Here is a 17,754-nt window from a genome sequence, read left to right as displayed (position 1 = left end):
GAACTCATTTCCTGAGTTTTATATTTTCTGATGTTTTTCCCCTTCTCCTTTGTGCTCAGGGTCCAAGGTTATACAACTGCAAGCCAGAATATTCTTACAGGCAGTGAAACCGTGCACACACAGGTCATTATGTCAGTCTCTACATAAATCTTTGATTTGATAAGTTAATATTATTGTTTTTAAGATTTGACTTAGATGAGGTAATGTTGCAGTGCATAATAAAGTTACCAGCCAACTGGCAATTATCTCTTACTTGCCAAAGTCAATTTTTGCTTTCATTGGTGCTCGGCGAGTATTCATTTTGGACCGTGGTCTCAGTTCTCCCTCTCAATCATTTTGATTTGCTTAATTGAAATTGTTCATAGGTTGCTAAGGTTACACAACAGCGATTGCACTTATTGTCCACAGACGTGATAAGATTCGTAATGCAAACTGTAATAAACTCCAACTTGCGTTACAATAGCAAATAATTTGACATACAGACTGATATTTCTCTCTCTCCCGTACTGTCTGTTTTCTCTGGGTTTTGGAAACACTTGCAGCCTGTGTGTGTTGGCCACCGCCTGTCTCGAGCTCAGGACAGCTGCACTGGCTGCTGCACACACACACACACACACACACACACACAGCGAGTATGTTGAATATGACAAGCACACACTAACACACAGTCCATTAAGCTGGGTCTATTACATGCATGCCTCGTCTACACCTCTTCCACACCTCCTTTCAGATTCTACTCTCTTCAACGCTCTTTGTCCTTGTGTCTGCACAGCTGTGCATCAGTTGTCTGTCTCTCTCAGAGAGCCCAGAACCAGCGCTGTCACTCCACACGGGACAGCTGCCATCTCACACACACACACACACACACACACACACACACACACACACACACACAGACCCCCATTCCATATACAAACACAAATCACATATTCACAGAGATCTTGTTTTAACGGGGATGGAATAACAGCAATGCCAGACGATGCTGGAATAACTGCATGTGTGTGTGATTTAAAAAAAAAAAAAAATCTGTAACTTATCAACAAGTACAACAAGTGTATAGCATGTGCATTTAACACTACCAGTCAAACATCTGAGACAGATGTTTTTCATGTTTTTGAAAGTAGTCTTTTATGCTCACATTTATTTAATTAGTATTGCAGGAAAAACAGTAATATTGTGAAATATTATTGCAGTTTATGTTTAATTTTCTGTTTTATTTCAAATGTTTTTGTATTCCAGTGATGGCGAATCTGAATGTCCAGCAGCCATTACTCCACTCTTCAGTGTCAATTGATCCTTCAGAAATCATTTTGTGTTCAAAAAACATTTTGTATTATTATAAATGTATCAGTTAAAAAAGAAACCTAATGTACAAACACAAATCCCATGTTCACAGAGACAAAGGGTTGATGTTAATGGAAAACATGACACGCTGTGTCATTTCTTTTTCTAATGCGTTTAGATATGTGTGTTTATTGGCTTGCAGTATATTGAGTTTAGGAGAAATTCTAAGCTTGATGGACCACCAGCGTAAATGAAGTGATCTCAAGTGTTTATATAAAACCTGAATGCACTGGAAGTTGCTTTTGATAAAAGCGACTGCTAAATGCATAAATATTGACTACATATATATTTTAGAAACTGTAATATCAGACTACCACCGATACCATACCAATGTTTTGTGCACCCTTAAAGGGATACTCCACCCCAAAAAGAAAATTTTGTGATTAATCACTTACCCCCCTGTCGTTCCAAACCTGTAAAAGCTTTGTTCGTCTGTGGAACACAATTTAAGATATTTTGGATGAAAACCGGTGTGTAAAAACAACACAGGTGCAAGTGATTAAAGATCAAATTTTCATTTTGGGGTGGAGTAGCTCTTTAATAAAGTATGTGGCAACTCTTTAATTGGTCAGACTTTATATTAAGATTCAAATCTCGCTATTAACAAACCATTATCTTCGACTTTTGCCTCAAACTCCTAATGGGCTGCTTATTAATACTTAGAAAGGTAGTGGTTAGAGGTATAGGTAATAGTGAGAATTGGTCCCTATAATAACGTGTTATACTTTTAAAAAAATATTATATATATTTTTAATTATTATATGTAGTGAACTTTAACAGTAAAACATAAGAGAACTAAGGAAAAACTACAGCTCAGAATTACACAAACTATAGCCAGGTATACGTAAGGAATAATTGACGACGGGCAATTGTGGAATTTAGTTTGTGATAGCATTGTAATGAAGTTATTAATTAAGTTATTAGAGATCGAGAGCGACAGAGATACAGAGCGAGAGAGAGAGCTTGTGTGAATTAGGATAACGTATATATTAAGAATTGCACACCTCAGAACTTTTGTCAGCCAATCAGATTCAGGCATTCACCGGCCCAGTAGTATAACTACTAATAAATAAATAGGCTCAAATCAAAAAAAAGAAAGAAAAAAGGGTATGAGTATTGGAACGTATAGATTCTATTTATTGCTAAAATGAATGATTAATTTACATGAATTCACTTCAGTACATGTAACTGATTCTCTTTCTCTCTCTTCCTCAGGTATGTCTGTAGAAGATAGCTCAACTCTGGACAGGTAACCAGGTGTCACTGTTGCTATGTCAACACAGATGCTGCCGTTGTTGCCTGCCCTCTTCACTGTCCTCCTCGTTTCCTGGACGGGGGCCGAGGACGTGGATTGGCATTTTGACACTGGTAAGAATGTCAGGTGTTCTGATGGTGTTCTGCTCCTGTCATACATCATAGTTAGTGTGAGAAACACTTTCTCAGTTTATTTATCTGTGGTTTTGTGGTCCGACCCTGAGGATGTGTGGGTCCTCCTAAAGTCAGATTTCCTTTAATCAGTCTTCTCTCCTGTCTTTAAACTCTTCCAGGCCACTTTTGTGTGTTTGTTGAGGTTTCTAATGTGTTTTTAATGCCTGTGTGAAATGTTTCTGTGGTCATTAGAAGTCATTATATTCAGACCCAGTCAGAATAAAGGCTTATGATCCATGCGTATGAGCTGCAGTGTTTTTCTCCATGACCGGTTACTGATAGTTAGTCATGTAAGAAGCTGGAACGTCTGGACGTGTGGCTTGCCAGAGACTGAAAATGAGAGGACCGATAGTGATTCACAAAAGAATGAATTGAAATGCTACTCTGATAGAGAATTTTCTAGCATGCCAAAGTTGCATTTATGTGGAGTTATAACTAAGGTAAAGCATATTTTTGTCTGAGAATACTTGGCACAATGCTCATATAAATGTAATGCTCACATGGGGCCGAATGTAAATAATTACAGTACTATTTCTGATCATTTAGCATCTGGTTAAGCTGGATTGCAGGTGGCTAATGAATAAGAGAGATGAGCGGGGAGATGCAAATAGATCAGGAGCAGAAAATAACTGCATTCGTGTCACAGAGACTGTTTATTGTTGAAACGAGAAGATATCTGCCTTTAATCCAGAAAGACTAAAACACAGCTCTTTTCTGCTCTGTATTAGCTGGAGATGTGTGAGATAGACAGATTACACGTGATGGAGAGAGAAAGAGAGAGTATGAAAGAGAGAAAGCATTTTATTGGCAGCAGAGGTATGATGTAATGAAACAGGCACCTGTCCACAGTGTGACTCTCTGTGTGTGTGTGTGTGGGTCTCGTTGGCTGGGCAGGGTTTGTTTTCCAGCCTTCGCATTCTTATCTCATGACTCACTTTACAGCAACTGAGCACGTCCCCCCCCAAAACGTCCCCCATCAGCCCCAGCTTCAGCTCACACTGACAGGCACACCCTCTGGACTGACACACAGGCTGGACTGACACGTGATCCGTGTGGATGATTTAAGCACTGTTTGTGCCAAGATTTTTCTCTACTCTCCTCATTTCATCTCTTCCTCATTTTTCCTGCTCCCTGCGCTATACATCTGTAAGACATTGCTGAAGCAATTCCAACAATGCAACGTTGCATGTGTGGGACTTTATTTACTTATATTTTACTTATCAGGACAAAAACACGCCAAGAAGTCTGGTAAAACATTGCTCCAGGGATTAGTTTTGATTAGATTTGAATTGTCTTTTATTTTCAGTTTTCATTTTAGTTTTAACCATTTTTTTTTTTGTTTTAATTTGGTTGTAATAATTTCAGTTTTGGGTTTTTTCTCAGCCTTTTTTCAGTTAAACAAGCAAATTTTGGTATCACTTTAGTATATGGAGCAGTTCTCACTATTAACTAGTTGTTTATTAGCATTCTTATTATTAAAAATATTGGCAGTATATTAGATATAAAGCACATATTCTGCATGACCATATTTTACATACCCAATACCTATACCTAACAGCTACCTTATTAACTATTGATACGCAGAAAATTAGGAGTTTATTGAGGCAAAAGTCATATTTAATGGTTTGTTAATAGCTTAAAATAAAGTGTTTTAGTTCCAGTTCTGTCAGTCCTGATTCTTCATTGTGTGTGCATGTCTGAAGTGTTTTCTTCTGTAACCCACAGCTAAGTGTCGCTATGCTCTGGGGATGGAGGATGGCACCATTCCCGACTCTGACATCACCGCATCCAGCGCCTGGTCCGACTCGACCGAGGCCAAACACGGCAGGTAAGTGTGAACACATGCTTTCAATTCACACGTTGCTCCCTAGTTGCGTGCATAATTCAGTATTCTCACACTGATTTTGTGTTTGTGATTTGTGGTTGGTTGTTTGTGTTTGTGGGCTCTGTGAGGCTCATGAGGGGACGTGATTAGGTTACATGAGATGTCAGTAATGGAGCGTATCCTGATATAGAGCATTAGGTAATGACATTACAGCACTGTCTGTCTGGACTAGACTCTCATACTGCTGAATACAGGCCAATACCACACACACACACGGTAGCAGACGTAACACACACACACAACTAACACAAAAACAGACACAAAACCACATTGACTAATAAGTTTTGAGGTTAGCGTCAACTGTCCCTGCCTGAAACAGATAGAAGCATGTGTGCACGCGAAGGGTTTTCTGGCAGCACACAGATCATGTGGTTGTTATTAAGTCCACATTCTGTTTGAGACAGCAGGGGGATTTTGAACAGAGAGGAGATTTAGAGGAAAAATGGACCGAGGGAGAGGAGCAATAGCCTTAAATGGAGAAGGGGAATAAAGAAGAAAGAGGGTGGAGGTTAAGAGGAATGATGGGGTGCTGAGAGGTGCTGAAGATGGGATTTATGGTGGGGATACAGTGCTTTAGGGGTGTGTGTGATGTTTGTATGTTAGGGAGGGTTCTCACACGTGATCTCTCAAAAGAACAGCTGTGTGACAATATGCAGAAGACCAACAGATGCAGTGAGAGAAAGACCAAATGAAGAAGAGCTGCAACTAACTGCTATTTTGATAATCTGTTGAACATGTATTCCACATCTGGCACATTGGTGTCCTTCAAACAATGTGCAAAGACTTCTGTATAATGAATGTATACTATTCATTGTGTGCAAAAATGGTATTAAAAGTATATGGTAACAATGCACCATTCTTTTTCTCCTACAGAGATTTTGAAAATGTCTTTGAAAAGTTATAAGCTATGAACAAAACCAACCAGCTGTGAGGTGAATGTCCAAATTTGACTTGAAGCTAAAAAGTATGTAAATATCCAATGCAAAAAGAATGTGTGTTTATTGGGTTTGTTGAAGGGGGAAACAAATCTTATGAAGTATCACAAAAGACATTGATGTAAAGATTTAAATTTGACATATTTTACATTGTTTATGCACACACACACACACACACGTTAGGTTTCTCTGAATTGTGGGGACTTTCCATAGATTTCTATTACTATCCTTTACTATCTATAAAAGCATATCACCATTGATAAACAAACAATGTACTTTAGGTCTGTCTTTAAGAGTTTAGAAGTTAATGTCAAACATCAGTTCCCCTGCGGAGGAAATGAATAGGATTTTTACTTCAAGAACACAATTGCTGAACTCTGTGTATAAAGTTAAAAAACAAGCCAACACTCTCCACAAAGGAAAAGCAGCAACACCGATTAAATTACCAAGGAATAAACAATATTACAGCGACACAAACGTTGTTAACTGGTTAGAAGTGGAATGTTCTGCAGGAGCAAACCTTGTTTGCAGTTTTGTTGCACTTACAATTTCTAAATTGGATCTGGACCAACACTGATCTTTTTACTTGACTGAACTGTGATGGTGTAAGTGTCCTAGATCATTTCAAAGTGGACTAAATCTCATTTTGATTTTTGAAAAGGTCTGCGAGACTCTGTGAGGACTTTGTGACTCTGAGGTCATGGTGAAGAATGTCTCAGGCTGGTCTCAGTTTCTTGTTCTCAGCTGTGTCACAGTGAGGTCTCAGTGAGGTGACAGTACCCTCACCTCACTGGGATGTCTTATTTCAGGCACATCTCTCTTATCGTTTGAGTGTTTGTGGTCTCCACTGTGTGTCATCTGTGTCTCGTCACCTATGTGATATCAGTCGCTGAATGCGGAGACATTCAGTGTTGTTCTTTCTTCTGTGAGTGAGGAACGTTTAGTACGGATACTGAGCCAGCCAACAGCTCGGGCTATTACTTGTGTTAAAGAGTGAAGTGTGTTAGGGAGTTTAAAAGAGGAAATGACCTAAATGTCATACAGGTGGTTGTGTGTATGTTTAAGAGGCATGCGCGAAAGTGTGACCAGGTAATGATGTTTATACACAGACCTCACCTTACACATATCACCTCATTAGCCTGTAGGCTTTTATTTTTATTTCGGGTCGTTGTGTGTTGTTGTATTTTATATTGTTTTGTGTTTTTGTTTTGTTTTGTTTTGTGGTGTTTTTTGTTCTTGATTTTGTTTATCTTGTTTTGTATTTTGCTTGTGTGGTGTGTTGCTTATTTATTTTTATTTTTTTAATTTGTTGTTTGGTTGTATTTTGCTTTTTGTGTTGTGTTTTTAATTAGCTTGTTTAGATTTGTTGTGTGTTGTATTTTGCTTTTTGTTATGTGCTGATTTGTTTTGCTTTTGTTTTATCTGAGATTTGTTTGAGAATGTTTGCATTGTGGTGTTATTTTCAGGATAATTAATTGTACCTTTGTAATTGTGTATATATAGTTGAGCATGTACATAATGCTTATGTTTGTGTCCTGTCTTAGGTTGAGTACTGGAGAGGGGGATGGAGCGTGGTGTCCAGCTGGTCCAGTGTTTCCCAGCGGCGCAGAGTACCTGCAGGTGGATCTGCGCAAGCTTCATTTCCTGTCTCTGGTGGGCACACAGGGTCGCCATGCAGATGGGCTCGGGCGGGAGTTTGCACGCAGTTACCGGCTGCAATACTCTCGTGATGGACGAGACTGGATAACGTGGAAGGACCGCTGGGGACAGGAGGTTTGTAACCCACCCCCCTTTGAATTTTTTGAAGTTTTGTTAGCAGAATTTGGATCTTAGATATTTTATGTTTTTGGCTCAGGTGGTGTCAGGGAACAAGAACACGTATGATGTGGTCCTGAAGGACCTGGGTCCGCCCATCATAGCACGCATGATCCGCTTCTACCCGCTGGCGGACCGCGTAATGAGCGTCTGTCTGAGAGTTGAACTCTACGGTTGTGTTTGGAAGGGTGAGTCCAACACGCGACAAGCAATCCATCATCCTGGTCACACACGCTCTCAACTCCATTACATGCACACCAGGAACATTTTGCAATGGATAGATGTTTACCTTTGAGTTATGTGCTGCTTTTCTGTTAGACGGACTAAAGGCATACACCGCTCCTGTGGGCCATGTGATGGACCTGTCAGGCACTCCTGTCTACCTTAATGACTCCATCTATGATGGCAGTAAAGAGGAAGGGTAATGTACACACACTGTTTTTTTTAAGAATGTAATTTCATACTTCCTAAAAGTGTTTCATATCTGCATGAAAATTGTATGTGTGTGCTATCAAGTTAGTAACTAAAATCATGTAGAAACCACCAAATATAATTTAAAATCATCAACTTCTTGTCTCCCAACAAACAAGTAGGCCGAAGTAGGGATGGGGATTATAAGATTCCCTTGGACTAAATAAATAAATGATTAATGGCGTAAAGAAATACATGAATACTGTCATAACTGAATTATTGCATTAAAAAGAAACAAGTAAAAAAATAAATAAATAAAAATTTTCTAATAACTTTCTCAAATCAATTATAAAAAATATAAGCTGGGTGTGTTTGATTCACTTAATTGACCTTTAAGAGTCATTAGTTTGGAAAGTGTATTTTAAGTCATTCACTTGTATGTTTTTGATATGCTAAAAAGAACTAGCTCAGAGTACATTTGAAATCATGCTTAAAAAGTATTTTAGAATTGTAGAAGAATGCACATTCTAGAACCATATATATATATATATATATATATATATATATATATATATATATATATATATATATATATATATATATTTATTTATTTAAAAAAAAGCAGAAAAACAACAGTTCCTTGGATCACAACCCTAGGTTCATGCTGTGTGTCAGAAACAAGCAGTTGAGAACTTGCTGAGGTAAACTTCTCAAATCTCACCTGCTCCTGTCAGGCTTAATTTTCTGTGATGTATGTAAAGTCCAGAGCCCTCTCTCATGTATGTATGTGTATCTGTCAGGTGGGGTTGACGAATATTGTGTAGAAACATTCCCAGATGTGTTTTAATGGACCAGAAATGTTTGCAATAGCTAAGCTAACGTTTGACACTTGCCAGATGTGGGTATGCATGGGAAAGTCCAACATGTATGTGAGCACATGCATCTGTGTGTGTGTGAGCACATGCATCTGTGTGTGTGTGAGCACATGCATCTGTGTGTGTGTGTGCACATGCATCTGGGTGTATGTGTGTGCACATGCCTAATGACTTATGTCTCTCTCTTCTCCGTAGGGTGATGTTCGGAGGATTGGGCCAGTTGTGTGATGGTGTTTTAGGTGGGAATGATTTCATGGAGAGTAAAGAGCTGAGAGTGTGGCCAGGATATGATTACGTCGGCTGGAATCGAGAAACCTTGGGCCAGCCCACTGTTGACATTGAGTTTCACTTTGAGAAACCACGGGTCTTTCACACCATGCAGGTCAGTACGTGTACAAGCAGCCTGAAATATGTTTGGAAACTTATAGGGAAAGTTCACCTACAAATAAAAATTGCCCCATGATTTCTTCTTTGAGATGAATACAGTCAGAGTAATGTTAAAAATGTCCTGTCAGTGAATGGAGGATGAGATCTTGAAGCCCAAAAAAGTGAATCGATCCATCATAAAAAGTACTCCACACATCTCCAGGGGTTTCGGAAAGGCCTTGTGAAGTGAAGCATTGTGTTCGTGTAAGAAAAATATAAATGTTTAAACTTAAGCTTAATCTCTAGCTTCAGCTAACTGACGTAACATTAATGGATAGTTCACCAAAAAACTGAACATTCTGTCATTTACTAATCTTACTCATCTCTTTCTTCTGCAGAGCACAAAATAACAGTTTTTGTCCATAAAATGAAAGTCATTGGAGTCCAAAATATTAAAATAATTCCATTAACATAAAAAATATATTTTCCAAATATTTTATTTTGTGTTCTGCAGATGAAAAAAAAAGCAAAAGTCATATAGGTTTGGAACGACTTGAGGATGAGTAAATGATCTGCTGTTCAACTTTCCACTGTGCCAGACGGCAGGCACTATCCCAGAATTCATCTCAGTCAGTTAGTAGGGCAGTAATGAAGCTCCGCCTCAGTAAATCTGCCCTCAGGAGTCTGTCATTATCCTTCAACCCTTTAATGAACATTTGATTTGTTTTTGTTCGTCTTTCTGCCTGCGGCTTTGCATTTGTGGTCGTGTGTGATTCTGAGAGGCATCCGAGTGTTTTGAATCCAATTTGTTGCACCATAATTATTTCTTTAGTTTGTTATTTGCATGTATGTGTGTTTGTGTGAGTGCATTGTAATTTTTAAGCGTCTTTCTGACCAGGAATGAGAATTAGTTTGTACCACTTCTAGCTCTCTCCGGTCTCCAGAGCCAGTGTTCTCGTCATTCATTTCTCCCTGACATAACATAATTCAGAAACGCCATCATCCTCCCATGTCGCCCTGTTTTTCCTGCAGCTTCCCACTGTTTTGAACACTTCCTCTAATACTTGCTTCCTGCAAGTCTTGCAGCAGATTCCCAAAAGATACTAAGAAAAAGGACCAGAGGTTTAATTTCCCATGACAACAAGCGCTTGTTCACGTGCCTTTGCGCGATGATTTATGTTGCTTCTCTGTGCTCACTCTCCCAGACCATTGTTTAGATCTGCAGTTTCAGAATACAGCCAGCCCCACTGGCACTTCTCCTCTACAAATCAACCCCCCATTGCTTCAGGAACTCCAGTGCAAAGTTTGCCACACACAGAGAATAAATCATTGTTGGATTTACTTTAAAACAGTTCTCACTCAGAAACTGCCAGTAAATTTCACAAATAATAGATTTATAACTACAAATCTGAAAATGGAATTTTCCTGTAGAATATACTCGAACAATGTTTTACAAAATATTTTTTTACAGGGCAGCCCACCAAGGCATATATATATGTGTGTGTGTGTGAGAGAGAGAGAGAGACTTATGAGATGTCACCATGATAGCTTTTGCTACGTGTTAACCTCCTGCACTGTTGTAACAGTTTATGTATCAATAAGCGTTTGCACACATGTGCGCAGCAGTTACACGTTGACCTAACAACACCATTAATGTCTAACCTGTCACATTATTTATGTTCTTGCCCTCCACCTTTCATTCGCTCGCTGGTTCTTTTTTTCTTTTTCTTCGTTTGTGTAGTAAATACTTTTCTTCTGATTTCTCTATTGTTTCCACTGCTCCTTATTTTTGTTCCCTGCAGTCTCGATGTGTCTGATTGCAGTTTTTGTTTTGAAATCTCTGTGTTTCAGGTGCACAGCAATCACAGACACACTCAGCATGTGCGGGTGTTTAACGAAGTGGTGTGTGAGTTTAAGGCCAGTCTGTTGAGCCCGTGGGCGGAGCCTGCGTTCAGGCTTGAAGTGCCGCTGTCTGACCTGCACGACCCTTCGTCCCGCACCATCTCACTGCCGCTCGGAGGACGACCGGCGCAAATTCTGCGCTGCCGTTTTTCTTTCAGTGACCACTGGCTCCTCATCAGCGAGATAAGCTTCTACTCGAGTATGAACACACACACACACACACACACCTGACCTCTCACAGCAAAGTACTCTGGCTCATTAGCATTACAGTGCTGCAGCCACTTTCAAGTATAAAGTAGCAGTTTATTATGTATCAGACTTATTACATACACCGGATTTGTTTTCCTGTTTCATGCAGTTTGATGGTTGAGCTGGTTGCGTTTTTTATTAGAGAGTTGTGTAAAAACCCTGTTTTAAACCAGCCTAATGTTATGATATAAAATAAAATTACCCTAACTAAATAATGTTCAAAGTGGGTTCAAAGTAAGATTTTGTGTCACATTCACTTTGAGACCGGTACTTGATAGGTCTGTAGATAAGACAGAGAGCCAGAATGATCAATATTCATGCTGTATTCGAGATAAAGCCTGCTTATCTAATTCTTTCTATCTCCATTACCTTTTCTCTGTCTTGTCTCCAGTGCCATTTGAGGATGGATCCATCCTTCCTCCTCTGCCTTCCTCCAGCACTCGTCCTCTCAATGCTACTTCTCCTCACACCCCCAGCCCCACAAACGGAACCAGCAGCCCCACCGGTGAGTCGGACACACGTCAACCCATCCACAAAGTCTGTGTGGCATACACAGCCCTGCCATGTTTGCATTAGCGCTGATTGATAGCATTGGAATCGCAAAGATTCTCATGATTTTGTTTTCGTAATGATTTTTTATGATACTTTTAGTATTTTTGGATGTTGCCCATCCCGATAATTGTTTTAAAATACTTGGTAAAAGTACAATACCGCATCACATATAAGCAAACACTTGTGTGTGTGTGTATTGTTTTTGTAGAATGTGTTTTGCTATGGACAAGCCAAAAACAAAACTACTTATTTTAATATAGTAATGTATAACATATTGTGTGTAAATATACTTTATATGAATAATAAAAATAATACTACACGTAATTACAACAAATACTCTATAAAAAAATTTAATAAAATAACTTTAAACCAATGATACTAAATATGTAAAAGTCAATAATAAAATTGTAATTATTTCATTTTTTCTGATGGAACCATTTCTTGATTTACAACCCTATTTATGAGGTTTATTTGGAGAATTATTGAGAAAATGCATCCTTACAAACTGAAAAGGCCTAGCTTCATCCCATCCTCATAGTCTGCCCTCCCTCATCTTTCAGCACTCATAGGTCACCATTACCCCTATCTCTCTAATTCGCCCTCTTCTGACTTGTACACCCTCATTTTTCCAGACCTCCTCATGACCATTACTTCACTGCTGCCCAGCAGCATACCAACAGGTGAGAGAGAGAAAGAGAGGAGGACAAGGGGAACAAAAGAGTACCGTCTCCAATACTTGTTCTTACGTCTTAGATTTTTATGGCATGTTTACCAGTACAGAGGCCTTTTATAATGCTCCCCTCTAAACTTCTTTACAACTGAAAACCCTGCCCTCATAAAATCCCCTGAGAATGTGGTTGCTTGTCGTGTGAGTGCATGCATTTCAATCTCGATGCCTGGAGAGAATGTTTTTTTATGCATGATTCTGATGTTCTTTTTTTCCTTAACTTTAACAATGCTCTATTGTTTTGAGTGTTTCATATAGCCAAACTCATAAATGATCTTTGTGGAATTGTTCCAGCTGTCCTTGCGTTTGTCCCTCTTTGATTTAACTTCAGTTCCCTCAGCTTTAGGACTGTGCCCACTCTCACAGCTCATTTACTCCCTTCAAAGCTTATTACAGTCCCCCAAAACAACAGCTGCATCCTAAATTTACCAACATAAGAACACACACACACACACACACACACACACAAAAACAAACAAACAGTGTATAAGAACGCTTTGAAAGCAAGTCAAATCACACAAAGTGTGTCAGTGACCATGAAGGCATTAACTTATTACTGCTCCACCCAGCACTAAGATAAGAAGGGGGCTGTAATGGACAGATAAGCTTTGGTTGTATTCTCTAAACACTATGTATGTCTTGAAATGCCTCATTTATGGTGTTTGTAATCATTTGTAATGTCAGACTAGCATTACACTAACATACACACTTAATCATAAAACTTTCCTGTGTTTGGTTTTAACAGAGTTTCCTGCTGTCACTCTGAGGGCAGGCTTACCTGTGGCCAAATATGACAGCAGCAACACGGCCATCCTGATTGGCTGCCTGGTTGGAATTATCCTGCTCCTATTGGCTGTCATAGCTGTCATACTTTGGAGGCAGTACTGGAAGAAACTACTTGGCAAGGTGTTTTTCCTTACTGTGTTTTTATACAGTTTAATAGCACTGGGACTTTTCAGTATTTGTATCATTGTCTTTGAGAGTGAGTCATGAACTCATTTGTTCTACTGATTCGTTCAAAAGCACTGATTCAAGTAGAAATAAAATAAGTGATCTGTCTTTATTAGTAAGTCATTGAATCATTCACTTATCACCTAATCAAGTAAAATCTTCATTAGCGAGTCATTAAATTAATCCGTCAAGTAGACCGATAACCTATAATTTGCACTCATGATTATCTAAATTAATAATAACAAGGGCTCTGAGAAAAATGTTGCATTAAAACTATTATTATTATAGGCAAATCGGTTTTGAAAATGACCCATACAGATAACCATGAAAATGCTAAATGTCGGCCAGGCCTGTTTTTAAGCTGTTGTATGAAAATAATAATAATAATAAAATTGTAGTTTATCTGTTTGATTTATTTTCTCATAATAGAAAACTGCATTTTATTTGCATTTATCTGTTATAGAGTTTTAGGAGTATACTAGCACACAGACAGACAAAATGCTAACAGACATGGACGAAATGCCAAATTAGATTTCATGGCTTTAATCTCCTTATATCCAGGCCCAAGGGAGCCTCTCCAACGACGAGCTGCGGGTTCATCTTTCGGTTCCGTTGGACAACGTGGTGATCAACAACACTAACACCCACACATACTCCAGCCGCTACCAGCGCATACACACCTTCCCCGACGACCGGGGCCGCGAGGGAGAATACCAGGAGCCCAGCACTGTACTGCGGCCCCGGGAGCAACGTGACAGCACAGGTGACACACACACACACACACACACACTCTGCATTCACATACCTCACTCAGTAAGTGCACAGAAGCCCGGGTCACCAAGGAGAGTGAACAGCACTGCCAAAACCACATCAGAAAAAGTACTTTAAGACAATCCACAACCCAAACACAAAGAGCCACTGTACTATCTGACAGAGAGAGGAGGGAGGGAGATTTTATTTCACTCATACCCCACTTGTACTCAAAGGTTCCTGTTTTTCCTTCCATAGTTGCTTTCATGATACTTCATTTTTTAATGATTGTGTGATTGTTTTTGTATATTAATTAACATAAATGAATCTCTCATAATGGACTGACCAATGAAGAGATGATTAACAGCCTGCGTCATTATCAATGATAACACTGCCTGCTGTGTTTGTGCATCTCACATGTAACTGGTTTGCTCTGTCACCCCTTAACGGCCCTGTTGTTTGTGTTTTGTTGTTGTGTCGTCTCGTGTTGTGTCGTGTTGTGTTGTGGTTTGATTGTGATTGTGCCGTTTCGTGTCATTTTTTGTCGTCTGGTGACCGCTCACACTGTCGTGCCCTTCGTGGACTCGTGTGTCCGTGGGATTTGTGTGTGTGTGTGTCCTCTTAGCACTGCTGTTAAACAACCCAGCATATCATCTCCTCCTGTCTGACCTGACACACGGCCCCAACAGGCTGACAAACTGCCACAGCCAGCAAGAAAAGCCCCAAAACCTGTCCCAGGGTAAGAGAGAGGGGGTTTATTTTGCCCTAAGAAAGGGGCAAGGGGTGGTGTCCTCCCCAGTGAACAGTTACAAGTCCCCTGAAGTCCTAAAGGTAATGGTTAGAGTGATATAATGGCCCCAGAACAGCACAGAGGATATTAAACATTCATAAAAGGTGTTTTTTAAGTGTGTTTCTTGGACTTTTATGTCTCTGGGGTTGATTTTTATTAAAACAAAAATATTTTAAATTGAATATTTTGTTATTTGAAGGGCACGTTTAAAATAGTCTTGGAAATTTGTAGTGGTTTACTCTTGTTCCAGATGTAATCCTTCAATATTGCAATATGAAAATCCACCACAAAAATGAATCGGCATGTTTAAAACTAGTATGATGAATGGAATAAACATTAATTATTAAGTAAGAAAAACCTCTCAAACTCAACTTTTCAGAAATATTTTTGCAAATAACATTTACCCAGGAGGCACAGCCAGTGAAATGCTTAAAGTGGTGTATGAAGAAAACAAAATGACAAACTCATTTTTGTCTAATTTCTAATAAAACTATAATTGTATTAAATTATCTTTTATGATAAAAAAAAATTTGGGAAATTAAGCCTATTTAGATATTGACTTCTATTTTTTAGGGTTGAATCATTTCCACCACAAAATGGTATTAAACACAATCCATAATATACTTTGTCTAATGCTTATCTCAAAAATACATTAAAACAGAAATATTATGCAACATTATTACAATTTAAAATAGCTACATTTTAAATGTGATTTATTCCAGTCATGGCAAAGCTGAAATCATTCTAATATGATGATTTGGTTCTTAAGCTGCAGTTTTATTCACAGCACTGAATCAGTTGTGTTGCTTAAAGAGATTGTTCACCCAAAAAAATATGTTTGAAATTCACTCCCACTTAGCCCATCCAATATGTAGTTGTTGTTGTGTTTTTATTCAGTAAAACAGTAAGGAACATTTACTAGAAAGAAAGTCAGCTATCTTGGATGGCATGAGGGTGAGTAAATTAAGAGCAGATTGTTATTTTGGGGTGAACTATCCCTTTAATATAGACGTGGCAACCAGATTGTTTGATGAACAGGATATTCTAAAGAAGAGCATTTATTTAACAGATTATTTTAATATCACACTATTTCAGAATCCCACCATCAATCAAATGTTTGTGCTTGCTGAACCAGAATTATTCATTTCTTTCAAAAGAAAATTTTACTGACCCCAAAAAGTAGTATATCGGCCGTTTCATATTGTCAGTGGACATATTAGCGAGAGCAAAAGTAAGAGTTTGTTTTCTAAGTCTACAGGGCCAAAAAAAAAAAAAACCTTAAAGGTAGTTAATCATTTTGTCAGGAAAGAGGTAGCATGAGCCCACAGCAGTATGTTAGTGTTTTCACAGTATGCGTGTACATGATGTGTCCTCTCCAGTGTATGTGAGTGTTTTAGAGCATGTGTGTGGTTCATAATTACTCATTAGTATTATGTCATAAGGCTGATTAGCTCTCTATTCTAAGGTTTTCCTCTCTACATTTTTTCTCTCTCAGCATGTACTATTGATCTGGTTGATAAAGGCCAACCAATTCAGGAGGGACCGCCTCCTTACCCTGGAGCTCCGCCTCCTGGCCTGTCAGCAGCTCATTATGGAGAAGCTTCCGGAGGCGGGGGAAGTGTTCCTCATTATGCAGAAGCTGACATCATCAGTCTGCAAGGGGTTAGTGGTAACAATACATATGCAGTCCCCGCCCTCTCAGCCACGCCCACAGATTGTCCACCGCTGCCCGAGTTGCCACGGGAACGACTTGTATTCAAAGAAAAGCTGGGAGAAGGACAATTTGGAGAGGTATAATTTAGTATTACAAAAATATTACAAATAAAAACACCTATTTTTGCTTTAAGGAAATATTTATTCCAAAAACCTTCATTTGTGGCCAAAAGCAGTCTTTTTTTAAAAATAGTGTTTCCTGTATAACAAGCTATTTATTGTATGCTTCCTGATAGGTTCATCTGTGTGAGATTGAAAACCCTCAGGACCTCGCAAACCTGGAGTTCCCATTTAATGTCAGGAAAGGGCGCCCTCTGCTGGTGGCCGTGAAGATTTTAAGACCAGATGCCTCTAAAAATGCCAGGTAACTGAATTATTATTGATAAAATGTATTATTATTATTATTATAATTATAATTATTATAGTTTATAAATATTTTGTAATAAATATTGTGATGTTTTTGAAATGTTACTCCATCTACAATGCAAGTCAAGTTTTAACAAGACAAATGTTACTTCGAATGAATGAAAAAGGATTTATTAATTTGTATTCATTTTGTTTTTATTTAACATTTTTGTTACCTTTTAAAAAAATATTTTGATGCAATTTTGAATGCCCCAATGAACTGCCATTTGAGCAATTAAAAAGTTTAATCGTGCAAATAATAAAAACCCAGATATATTATTATAGAGGGACATACGATGTTGTATTATCTTATTGTTGCATATGTTTTGTAAAGAATTTTAAGATTTGGTTGGAAAAGTTTGTCACCTGTAAAACAATGCCTGCTGTGTATTTTATAAAACTATAGCAAGCTCAAATTCTTCATACACTTTATATCCTAAAGGGATAGTTCACAAAAAAATGAAAATGGTCATCATTGTCATTTCTTTCATATGTTAATCATAAAAGAAGATATTTTGAAGAATGCTGGAAATCAAACTGTTGGATGACCCCCATTGACTTCTATAGTATTTCTTTCCCTACTATGGAGTCAGTGGGTGCCAACAACTCTTTGGTTCTTTAGAATTCTTCAAAACAGCATCTTTTGTGTTTAAAAA

The 17,754-nt window shown here is 38.5% G+C and overlaps 1 protein-coding gene across 1 annotated transcript in view; it reads left to right on the top strand.

The window, feature by feature from the left end:
* LOC113116425 (epithelial discoidin domain-containing receptor 1-like) overlaps positions 1–17,754 on the top strand; it is a 29,835-nt gene that overhangs the window by 7,404 nt on the left and 4,677 nt on the right. The window contains exons 2-15 of the mRNA XM_026284588.1: positions 2,560–2,712; positions 4,498–4,600; positions 7,137–7,365; positions 7,448–7,595; positions 7,726–7,828; positions 8,889–9,075; positions 10,911–11,160; positions 11,602–11,715; positions 12,395–12,442; positions 13,235–13,395; positions 14,002–14,203; positions 14,816–14,929; positions 16,476–16,771; positions 16,930–17,057. Of these exons, the coding sequence (XP_026140373.1) occupies positions 2,616–2,712; positions 4,498–4,600; positions 7,137–7,365; positions 7,448–7,595; positions 7,726–7,828; positions 8,889–9,075; positions 10,911–11,160; positions 11,602–11,715; positions 12,395–12,442; positions 13,235–13,395; positions 14,002–14,203; positions 14,816–14,929; positions 16,476–16,771; positions 16,930–17,057 (2,180 nt within the window). The 5' untranslated portion in view covers positions 2,560–2,615. The remainder of the gene's footprint in view (positions 1–2,559; positions 2,713–4,497; positions 4,601–7,136; positions 7,366–7,447; positions 7,596–7,725; positions 7,829–8,888; positions 9,076–10,910; positions 11,161–11,601; positions 11,716–12,394; positions 12,443–13,234; positions 13,396–14,001; positions 14,204–14,815; positions 14,930–16,475; positions 16,772–16,929; positions 17,058–17,754) is intronic.

The sequence above is a fragment of the Carassius auratus genome, chromosome 16, assembly GCF_003368295.1.
Source record: "Carassius auratus strain Wakin chromosome 16, ASM336829v1, whole genome shotgun sequence".
Lineage (NCBI taxonomy): Eukaryota > Metazoa > Chordata > Actinopteri > Cypriniformes > Cyprinidae > Carassius > Carassius auratus.
The sequence above is the reverse complement of the archived record's forward strand: the minus strand, read 5'-3'. Positions and strand labels throughout refer to the sequence as shown.